Source organism: Calidris pugnax, unplaced genomic scaffold (assembly GCF_001431845.1).
Source record: "Calidris pugnax isolate Ruff unplaced genomic scaffold, ASM143184v1 scaffold425, whole genome shotgun sequence".
NCBI lineage: Eukaryota > Metazoa > Chordata > Aves > Charadriiformes > Scolopacidae > Calidris > Calidris pugnax.
In genome coordinates this window covers 813,419-825,164 of record NW_015091137.1, presented here as the reverse complement: position 1 = coordinate 825,164, position 11,746 = coordinate 813,419, and the positions used below count along the sequence as shown (strand labels likewise).

The following is an 11,746-nucleotide window of genomic DNA, read 5'->3' as shown; positions in this document are numbered from 1 at the left end:
GCTTTTAGGAACAAAATTTATTCCAATTTCAAACAGAGAATTTATTTCAGGAGAAAGATATGAAAATCAATTTCCATCAGATATTTCTGTAATAAGGGTTTTTGCCCAGCAGTCAGAGTGGGATCATTCCAAGAAACAATCACACTCCCGGACTGGAATGAGACAGTTTGGAGCCTGAATAGATCCTGACACTGGGCATCTTATTCAGAAACTCCTTTACCCTACCCTCTTCCCTCCCCCCACCCCAACACACACAACAATACATGCATTGCAAATGACAAGGTTTAAAAACAGCATTTTATATAGTATCTTTTAAATAGGATAATGTTTAAATTGTCTTAAATCAGGATCCTATAATATACAAGTATAACCAAATAATTTCCACCACATTGGCACTTGTAAAGAGTCTCTGGCACTACTAAAGAAGGGGCATTGGCACAAACCATACTCTTATAAAACTGGGTGCTGCATAACACACTTTATCTCCGCTGGACTCTAACAACCTGGGCTCTGTACAGTACAATACAATGGTCAGCACACTCTGGAAGTACTTTTTTTTTTTTTAAACCAATAAAACACATGAAGAAAAACCATAGTTGAACGCAAGGCCAACATTGCTAGGAAGCAACAAGAAGAGACCAAAGAATCCAACTCTGGGAGAAGGGGAGACAGGCAGAAAGGGCAGGAGCTATTTGACACGCTGAAGCAGGAAGGGGTTGTTGCTCACCAGGCAGCCAATCTACACAGAATGGTGCAAGGAAATGGGATGGTCCTCTCCTCACTGACTTCAAGTTTCAAATTGGTTCAAAGTATGTTGGTTTCTTCAGAAGAACAAAGACAAAAAGTGCACAAGGAGCAGAGGTTAGCCAAGAGACCACTTCCTCTCAGGATTCTAGATTCTCTACAAGAACCCAATTCCACCTCTTTTCTGAAGGTCAATCTGTTGTCTCAACCTGCAGAAAATTCTGACTGGCCTCGTTTCCAGAAAAGATGATATAGGCAAATTTGGTTTAAGGTTTGGCACTTTTGCTAGGGCAGGCATTTGCCAAAGGGCCAGCCAAAAGAGACATGAACCAGTTCTGCAGGAACGCTTCACTGGCCAAGCTGGAGGCACACAAGCTACTGCTCGCTAAGAAAAGCACATGCTAACACTGGTATCTTCTCACACGTCATATAGTGCACAGACAACTCCAGATTATGTGTACAAGTCTGACCCATTCCTCCCCTAATTCAGAATGAGGTTTCAGGAACTCATGAGACAGCCATCCCATCATGTTCTCCCCTTCCCTTTGCAATAATCATCACACCGAGCCAGCTGCCAGCCCAAGAGCCGCGCTGCTCAGTGAGGGACAGCACATCCCGGTACCCATGGCTCCCACAGCTCCCACCACACAGATCTGCTCTGCAAGGGGCAGAAGCCGGGATCCCTTCTCCCGTGCCAGGGCAGCAGCTCTTAAACAGGGGGAGGATACAAAACAAAAAAAAGTTTCTGATTCAAGTGGCAGTACCACCATCATTCACCTTGGAAAAAAAAATTCTGGGAATTTATTTCCAAGAACCTGTATATCTCAGCGCCAGGTTTGCTGCTGGCAATAGCTGTAGTGTGAACCATTTACAAGAGGATCACAGAAGCAGAAGAGGCCGGTGCTGCCATCTGCTTCAGATGAACAGCACTCAGAATACACAAAGATGATTATAAATTCCTCTTTATAGGACAGTTTCTACAAAATGGATCATTTTGGCATAAAGACAAAAAAAGCAGTAAAATTGATGCAAAGCTGTCTGACACATGGGAATCCCTCTCATTCCTCCCAAGTGTTAAATGCAGTCCACAGCATGGCTAGTCTAAAGAGATGCTGTTTCCCTCAGCATCACCACTCAGCCAGACTGGCTCTTCAACTGTTGGTCCCATGGCTACTGTTCCAACTTGAGCTCTCTAACCACTCTTCGCAGAGCTCGCTCTCTTCTGCAGTGCTCTGAGACATACAGAGCCTTCCCTTAGCTATTCTGGAAAACAAGAGGGACCTGTGAACAGAATTACTCAAAATTACGTCCCTCCATAGTTTAGTGTTCTAGATCAAAGCATCTTAAGCATCTCAGACAGTTAAGATTTACTCTTACATGTTGTGCAAACACTGATGTAGTGCTCTGTCTACAAAAGAGACAAAATATCAACCGCCCCCTTCAACAGTGCAGCTCATTCAGTCTTTATCTCCCAGCGGCCTGCTAGCCTTCACGGGGGCAATCTGGTTGATCCAGAGAATTTGGACCCAATGCTACTTGTCGGAATTCAAACAGAAGCATTAGTGATGACCAAACGACACATGTCCAGAGGTGGGTCAGATTTCCCTGTTTCCTACTCGCGCCTTGCCTTGCACTGCAGCGATCTTCCAGGCCGGCAGCAGGTCTTCAGCACGTTTGCTCACTTGCCTCAGCTCTGGAAAAAGCTCTCTAAAGTGCAAAGACTTCACATCCTTCTTCTTAGTGGAGTTTCTTTTGCAATCTAGAATGCAGAACTACTTCCACTCTACCTTCCACCTGCACCAGCAAACCCTGCTGTCTCTGCCTGCACTCTCCTGCCAAACCCAAGTGCAGCCCCAGCAGGGCTTTCTGGGCTCCGCAGCAGCCCCTGATCCAGCCACCACTCCTGTGCTGGGGCCGCTGCACGTGCCCTGGAGCAGGCATGTGTGCAAGTCTTCCAGAGAGGACCCATGCTCCTCTGAAGAGGAACAGCAGCATGTGCCTCAGGGGAATGCATAAAGAGGGGAGAGAGAACCGCGCTCCCTCCAGGAGCCATCCTCCTTCTTTTCAAGTAAGAACGCTCCCTACATCCCAAAGTCTGTCACCCACCAACTCTGGTCCTTTCTGAAAAGCTGCAAGCTGGACAGGACCGAGGAATTCTTACAAAGTCATTCAACACACTGGCACAAAATGCAATTAACAAGGCTTGTTTGCTACTAGCAGCAAGAAAAGAACTAGAGGGTGGCACAAGACTAAAATTTTCAATCCAGCCAAAGTTTGATGTTTAAATGCCATAATTACTCAGTGTGCTTTGATATCTGCTGCATAGAGAAGTTGCTTACTTGATGCCATATACTCTACTCAACAAAACATAGTCTCTCTCTGCAAACTGAGCCTTGTGCGCGTGCATGCGCTTGTGGTGTGGGGGGGATGTGTGTATGTGTGAGAAAAAAATAACAACAAAATAAAATAAAAAAGAACAATTACAGTCAGGCACTTCCCCAGGCTCAGCAGCTATTGCTCCAAGAGCTTCCATCATTTGTAGTCCATGAACAAAATACAGCAACACATAGCAAACTATGTATAGAACATCAATAATTTAAAAAAAATAATAATCACAGTCTCCATACCTTTTATAATTGATAAGAAAAAAATAACTCAGAACTAGAACATATAAAGAATGGAAAAGTGATGGCTTTTTTTTTTTGTTTTGCCTTTTCCTTTTTTTGCACAATAGTTGGAGAGCAATCGCTCCTCCCCAACATTTCATCACAGTGAACCATGGAGCGTGTCCTGGGGAAGGGAAAGAAGGAGGGGGGGGAAGCAAGCAGGATTAGCAAATTACACCAGAGGCACCCTATAGCACAAGGCAAAGGGACCAGTAGCATTCTGCACTCCCACAGTCCAGTGAATTCACAATCTCGGCTGGAAAGTTATTTTTGTCTATTTATATACCATGGGAATGAAAAGGGGGAAAAAAAAAAAGTGGCTAAGCAACAAAGGAAAGCTCAAGATGAGACTGCCTTAGCTGTTTGGCAAAAATTAAGAAGTAAGCAAGGTGCTGAAGAAATGAGGCATATCCCCGTTAACTGTGAAATAAAAGCAATTTGTTAAAAATATGAAATCAACTACTCTGTGGACAGAGACATGAGACTCCAGGATAACACTGAGCACTTGCCACTCCACAGATCAGACAATTTGCAATCATTACATCATCAAAAATTAAAACTTTTTTCCTGTCATATTTAAAATTTCTTTTTTTGTCTTTTCTTCACAATGAAGCCTCTCAAGGGGCCAAGAGCAGAGCAGGTCAAACCAGGTTGTACTCCTTCAGGTTGAGCTGTAGGATGGTGTCCTTGACAGCAGCAAAGACGAAACGGATGTTTTCTGTGTCTGTGGCACATGTGAAGTGAGAATAGATGATTTTATCGCTGTCTGGATTTAAATCCACAAACATCTTGAGAATGAACTCACGGGCTGCCTGTGCATCCCTCTGTGGGCCTGCAGCAAAGAAACCAGTTAATTGATTTATGCTAAGTGCATCCCCCAGTTTGATCCATCAGAATAATTGCTAGTGCACTTTTTCTTATGGTTTAGAGAGCCATAAAGTAGAAATTAAGATAATTTATTGCACTAAAGTCCCAGGAGCTGAAGCATCTTATGTTTTTCAGTTACCTAACCATAACCTAAAAGAGGCGTTTTTCCAAGGCTGAGCTTTGACAGAAATGAAGGCATCGTTTCAGACCGTGCTTTGACGTAACGGCATTTGGTACAACCCTGTACATGCTGCGTTTACTGGATCGCAGTGACAGATGCTGGATCTACACAACACAATGCTCTTCTCTGAAGATGGGATGTGTATTTCTTCCTAATATATAGATGGATCTTATGCACTGAAGGACACAAGCACACGTTTTGCAAACAAGGGTCATCTTCAGCCAAAACTGCAGTCTGTCCTAACTGGCTGGTTGATTCACAGGAGCTAAAAACTGGCATTTTCACCAGTATTTACTTCATATTGCTGCCAGCTCCTCAGAAAAAAAGTCACCTGCTGGTATTTATCTCACAGTACTGGTGCTGTTGCATTCTCCATGGCAAGGACCATCTCGAGAGGTGGTCTGACAGGCTACCTCCCCCTCACAAGTCATGCAGCATTCCTGGAGGAGCTACAGGAAATACTTACAGAAAAAAACTGAAAGTATATGACACTTCCTGATGCTGTGATCTTGTCACCAGCTGTTAAGTTATATAAGAATTACACACTATTTGACCAACAAACTCACCAGCCATTCCCAGCCTGCCGTAAAAACGTTACGTTTTCCACCGCTGACAATTTCAGAGTGCTTGTGCTTTCAGACAGCAGGGGGCATGAAACTCCAGAAGCAGGAGGACAACTAATAAGGCCAACTTTAAATGCAATCACCTGAAGAGCTTGAAATGCTATTTTGGTGAAGGAATTTTGTTTCAGGTGGGAATTTCTCTGTTTCACATAGGTATTACTTTTCCACAACTAAGAATCGCACACTAGCAAGAATTTGATGCTGTTTGAGATTTTTCAGCACCATCCCTTGAACAACTTGGATATTTGACCAGTCTGTTTCTCAAAACAAAGACTCGAGTCACCTCCTGACTAGATGGTTAAAGTGCCCAGTCTACCAGTGAATTGTCACATATTTATGAAATGGGTTTTATGCACAAACATACAGGTACGAAAGATAAACTTCCATTATTTAATACTTTGAAGAGCATGTTGGGGGAGAGGAGGTTGGGGAGTGATTCTTTATCTAGGAGAGATTCATTATTTGATCACTCAATCAGATTCCAGTTATCTACAAATGATTAAGACGTTTTCATGTAGTAGGCATTCCTTCTCAAATTAAGACGTTTTCCCCATCTCTAGATCTGAGTTTTCTTTAAAAAATAAAAAAAAATTCTAACCAAACCACCTCCACCCCTTCTTCTAGATATACAGTGTTCCTTCTTAAAAACCACTCACCATCAAACTCTGGGAAATAGTCAACAAGGTGGGAATACAGGATCTTGTCTTCCAAGAGATCTTTCTTGTTGAGAAACAGGATAACAGAAGAGTTTTGGAACCATGGATAAGTGATAATGGTTCGAAAGAGAGCTTTGCTCTCTTCCATCCGGTTCTGGAATAAGAAAAAGAAAGCCCTGTTTTCACAAACGAGCACTAGGATGGATGCCTTTCTGGTACCTGCACACGTACTCAGCTCTGTATCGATCCAGCGTCTCCGATACTGTACACAGAATACTTTGGCCCCAGGTACGTTCTGGCTCAAGCTGCGCCAGTAAATGGAAAGGAAATGCAAAATCTGACGGACTCAAGCTTCATTCAATTAACAAGCCATTCATATAAAAAGGTTTAAAAGTCATTTTAGGCCTTGACAGTCACATGAGAAGACTGGCCATTATACTTAGTGAACATGTTTTGTCTAGTAGAAAAGGAATAACTGCTGCTACCTAATGACATTTTTTTTTAATCTATTAGCAAGTGCAAAAATTCAGTATTGCACCTTCAAAGAGACCAGTTACTATGTAACAAGACAGCAGTTACAGCACTAAGCAATTCAGTGCGGGAAAGAGGAATGGGTGATTTTTAAGAGCATGCTGTCACATTGCACAGTACCTTCCAAGGCACACAGAACTCAGCAATTTCGGAGTATTTCAGTATTACTTGAGAAGTACAGATGATTTGAATGCACTGCGCATTTTCCATTCTCAGGAACATCATGACCCATTGAAGCTCACATTCCCTTTGCAACAGGAAGAACTGAAGGCCAAAACCAACAATACTTGCTAATCCAACTTGGCACCACGCACTTTGGTACCAACCTCCAAGAAGTTAGACAGACATTCCTCTTTTCTTCCACCCTCCTGCAGAGTTCCATTCTTTGGCTTACCTCGTTATCAGATTCCACCAGAACTTGGTCATATTCACTAAGTGCTACTAAAAACATGATGGAAGTCACATTTTCAAAGCAATGGATCCACTTCCTTCGTTCTGATCTTTGACCTCCAACATCCACCATTCTAAGGAAGAGAAATACATAGAGTATCACAGAAGTAGCCGCAGCTCTCCAGCTGAACGTAAAGAACCAGCACGCGATGAGAATGAACGTGGCTCTTTACCATTCAGCTTAACCTGATAAGTAATAATACGTGCTTGCTAACAAAACCGTCAAGTTTACCAAATGTCCTGTTCCAGAAATACATCAAACTGAAGAGATGGCGATAGGCGAGTGATACCAAATTCAGTATCAGCATTACCATTTTTAGTTGCATTCTGCTCTGGCTTGCTAAGTAGCAGTCCTGAGTCAGGAAAGACAAGTCCTTCAAAAGTCTGCTCTGTCAAATGAGCAAACTATTTTTATTTTTTATTAAAGCATCTGCTTGCCTCAAAACTTGTCTTGCACAGAGATCTTTCTTAGTTATTAAACTCTTCCTAGAATGTGCTGTTTAACACTTACGCACTTCACCACCTCAGTTTTAAGTCTCACCTGTATAATACACTAAAATTATTTTGTCACTCACCTAAAGCGCAACACACCCAGCCCATCTGTGCTAAAACCCTATACCTATTTCACAGGTGAGCAAACAAGAATAGGGAGAGTAACTTTCTGTTATCTATCTGCAACTGAATGGTTTAAGAGAGGATGCAGGATTCTTTATTCCTCTCCTGTTAACACCAACACCGTGGCAGAGAAGGGCAGGGAGCATGTAACTACCAGAGAGCTAAGGAGAAAATAGCTTTGCAATAGACAGGGCATGTCATTGTGCCCTTTATGCCATGCTCGATTGCTGGCTTAAGCCTCCAAATACCACCTACTGCTGCAGCAGCACAGGCAGCGAGTTTTGGTGTCGCCCTGAGATCACAAGGTACCATCCTTGAAAGCAGACAGTAGGTATCACACACAAGGACGTATTTCTGCGCAAAAAGTGGCAAACCTTCCCAGGAAGGACACCAGTTCCTGCAAGATGCTTAGCTGGGCTTTAAGTGTCACTGATTCAAAAGCATGTTCTGTTTTGTGACGGTCAGTGCTTCAGCTTGGAGTTTTCCCTTATCAGAATAAAATGTTACACCATCCCCATTATAGGAGCACCCGTTACACACACTTCATAATACCACAGCACATACATTCACTCAAGCCTCTCAACTAAGCACCTGGACACTCTAGAACAATCCAGAACTCATGCTTCCTAAAACCACATAACTCCTTTCTCAGTTTAGCTGTAACATGAATACACCTTCAGTACCTGAAGATAATATTCTCTAGGTCAAAGGGGTACTCTATGATACCGGTCGTAGGAACTCTAACCCGTAGCACATCTTGCTGAGTTGGTAGATATCCTGGGGTAGCGATACGATCCACGTCGCTAAGATAGCTACAAAAAGCACAATGGAAAAAAAAAAAAAAACACCAAAACAAACTACCTTAGGTTGCAATACATAAATATACAGATTTAAACACTGCTACACTTGGTCTTTCCCTAGCATAACAAGAAAGTCAGAAGTCACATGAACCATTTAAAATATGATGTGGAAAAATAACAGAATACTTTTTTGGGGAACAGTAATTCACCAGCCATCCCCTTCAGAGGATAAACAGATACGTTAAGGACAACTTTACCAACTCTGTATAGGAGTGCAGAACACAATCTTTACTACAGAGAAAGTTTAAGTATAGCAGGTGCTTATGTTTCAGAACCAAGTCTCAGCTGATGTTTTCTATTTATAAATGAACCCATGTCAGTTTCAGATTTTGTTAATAATAAATCAATTAAGTTACACATCCATAAACACCTGTAGGCCAAGGGAGAAACCTGAAGAGAAAGAGCAACACTTCTGCTGCCTAAGAACCAGGACCAGTGCAGAAGGCATGAGGCAGATTCTAGCCTCAGGTATATACAGAAGCGTGAACAACTATATACAGATGTGTGAACTGTCTTTTATCACCCAACAGAACACCTCATACCCTCATGAAAAGTAGCAAATGGTAAAGAATTTCCAGATCTAAATCTATCCCCAAATAAACATAGCTTCCCCCATCTCCGGCAAAGCTCTTTGCCTTTCTAGAGCCAGATTCAAACAAGTTACCAGTAACCTGCTCCCACTGTTCTTTCATCTTAACTTTTCCTAAGGATACTTCTGGCTGATAGAGGGAAAGTACCCCTCCCATATGCCTATACATGTACCCAGCAGAGACCGTGCAGATTGTCTAAAGCACTAGTGAGACTCATCCACCTCAATGAAAATGATAAAAGTTTAAACAAACTATGTTGTGAAACCTATGGCAGTGTTCCTGCCCTTTGAAACAAACTCTAGGCCTCCGTAAAAGAAAAATTGGACAGGTATTATTTGTTAGACCATCACTAACATCTACCAGTGCATGCCAGCAATTACATACTTACTATTTAGCCGAGTCAGAAAGCTGATATTCTCTTCTCCTGTCATAACACTCTTGTATTCCAGGGTCGTTCCACAATGTTTTAATTGCACTTACATATGGCTGCTCAAATGTCATGACCTTTTCTACATCCACTTCCCGGATCAGCACTGCATTGGCCTGGAGATTGAAAAGAAAAAAAAAAAAATTAAAAGGGGTGGGTGGGTGGGAAGGAGGAGCAGCTGATACCTTCACAAGCAGGCAAAAAATTCTCAGATGAACTAAGCCTTTACATTATGACTTAAAAAAAAAATAAAAAATAAAAAAAAATCTAGTTTCCTTGCCCTTCCCATCCTACCCTCAAAAAGCTAAAATAATTTAGACCAGATCTGGCTGAAAAATTTATTCCTGGACACAAATCAGCAAGCCAGACTTCTGTGATTGAGACCAAAACCCTTCAAGAAAGGCATGTACCTTTGGTCAATACCCATCAGAAAAACTGTCAAACTGAAGTAATAGTGGTGACTGTCTTTTGGGTCCAGCAGGTATTTCGTCAGCTTCAAGTTCCGATGCAAATAATATCTCATGCAAACAAAAGCCCAACACATTTAACGATACTGAATCCCTTAAATGAGTAAAGAGAACACCTCTCCTATACCCTACCCTATATCATACCCCACTCCCTTGCTCCTACTGCTCACTGTGCAGATCAGCACACAAACCATCCTGAGAAAGTTGCTCTATCCCTTAATATAACTAAGCAAATGGAATCAGCTATCAGCAAAACATCATTAAAAGCAGTCCTTAAGCACCAAACGTTTATGGGAAAGAGTTCAGGGAGGTTGAGATTGCAATGCAGAAGGACACAAAAAAACAGAAACTTCCGAGTCAAATCCTAGAACCCCCATTGCCTAAAGATAAATGCAAAAATTGTGAGAAACTTACCTTGTTCTGTTCATATTTGTACAGAATCTTCAGGGTTTCCATGGCCCTGATCATAGACTGCATGGCAGTGAAGATGTTTTGGTACACCAGCTTGGTGAAGCCTTTTTTGTCCTCTTCAGAGTAGCCTGAGCCATGAATTATACGCATTTGCTTAATGAACGTGCTTTTTCCACTCTCCCCAGTGCCTACAGAAAGCAAGAGACAGAGTTAGGAGCCATCACAATCAAGGCTTTCTACAGAAGAAAGCAAGTTGACATCAACCACATCACACTCCAAAGTTCCTATTACTATACCCAAGTACACTCTACCTCCAGCCACTTTTTTAGTCACTTTCCTGAATATTAAAAGATGCTCTGGATGGTCCTGCTCATCTCCACGATGAACCTAACAGCACAGAAGGAAGACATCTTGTCCTTTACAGCAGCCTTCAAAAGCAGCTCCGGTACTTACTCCAAATCTCACGTTACAGCCACTCCCACACGTTCTGCGTCAAAAGGCCCTTGTCCGTCACACCTGACCTATTCCCAGATACTCCAGCGAGATGCTACCACCACCGCACCAGCCAGAGAGGGCCCAGATGCACTCTCCAGCCGGTAAGCACTGCAAAGCGAGATGGCAGTGAGTGGGCTGGGGGAAGCCTATTTGCACAGCAAAGAGTGAATTCTCTTTCGCTGGGACTTGCCGCAAAATGCTCTTTAACTTATAGGCTACGTGTCTTTTCATAGAAACGAACTGAACACAACATAAAAATCAACTCTAAAGGAAAATGGAGCTCCTAAGCAAGAAACGACTTGCTTATCCATCTGACATGAACTATCCAGTCACTGCATCTGCCCAGTGTCCCAAACTACTGTGAAAACATGATGTCTGCTCTTAAGAACTGAAATTATAATCATCGTTGTGGCAAGATACCTCTAATACTGCTTGCAGCCTTTGGATATTACAGAGTTAAAATTAGCCGCTGGCGGGGAGCACAGAGTAGGATGCTGCTCACAGCTCTGGATCCCCCAACAGGCAGCAGGCGCCTCGGCGGGGCTACTGGGTCCTTAGTGCCAGGCTACAGATTCCTTATTGCCCAGGTTCACTGGCTGGAGAAGCCGGGTCCCAGTGCAGACGGGAGGGCACTGCACAGCCTGGCCCTGCCGAGGCGCTTCCTTTACAGTCAGGGCAGGTCCTCCCACTCCTGCATCCATGGCCCCAGAAAAGCATCATTTAACACGCAAAGGCCAACAGATGATTAAAAAAGATGGTGGGAGCTTTCTAACACAGTAAGTACAAGAGGAAAAACATCACCGGATAAAGTATCCATGCCATTACACAGCCTTGTTAAAGTCACGATTCAGCTGGTGTTACGGGGAGCACCCAGCAGCTCCGAGGTACCTTTTGCAGAGGGGACACACGGGTCACACCTCGCGTGTCATCAGCATTTGCTTCACACTCCGTCCTACGAGCAACAGCCCAAGTGTATGCCATTGACACGGCTGCTCACTACTTTTGTTCAATCTTCTAAAATCTGCTACTGATATGCAGAATATATATATGTCTATATAAAAAGACAGCTCTTTTTAATACAGTGGCCCAGCTGGCCTGACTATTGAGGGCAAAACCTAAAATGTATTGCATAAGTGACAAATCTGTCTGATCTGCAGCTACAA

General features: G+C 43.0%; 1 protein-coding gene across 1 annotated transcript; it reads right to left on the bottom strand.

Moving 5' to 3' along the window:
* On the bottom strand, positions 1-10,288 carry LOC106897771 (guanine nucleotide-binding protein subunit alpha-11). Its single transcript, XM_014958603.1, has 6 exons — positions 10,092-10,288; positions 9,172-9,326; positions 8,017-8,145; positions 6,663-6,792; positions 5,738-5,891; positions 1-4,242 (listed from the first exon to the last, which is right to left on the bottom strand). The coding sequence occupies exons 1-6, from the start codon at positions 10,236-10,238 to the stop codon at positions 4,052-4,054; spliced, it is 906 nt and encodes a 301-aa protein (XP_014814089.1). The 5' UTR covers positions 10,239-10,288; the 3' UTR covers positions 1-4,051.
* Positions 10,289-11,746: the final 1,458 nt, after the last annotated feature.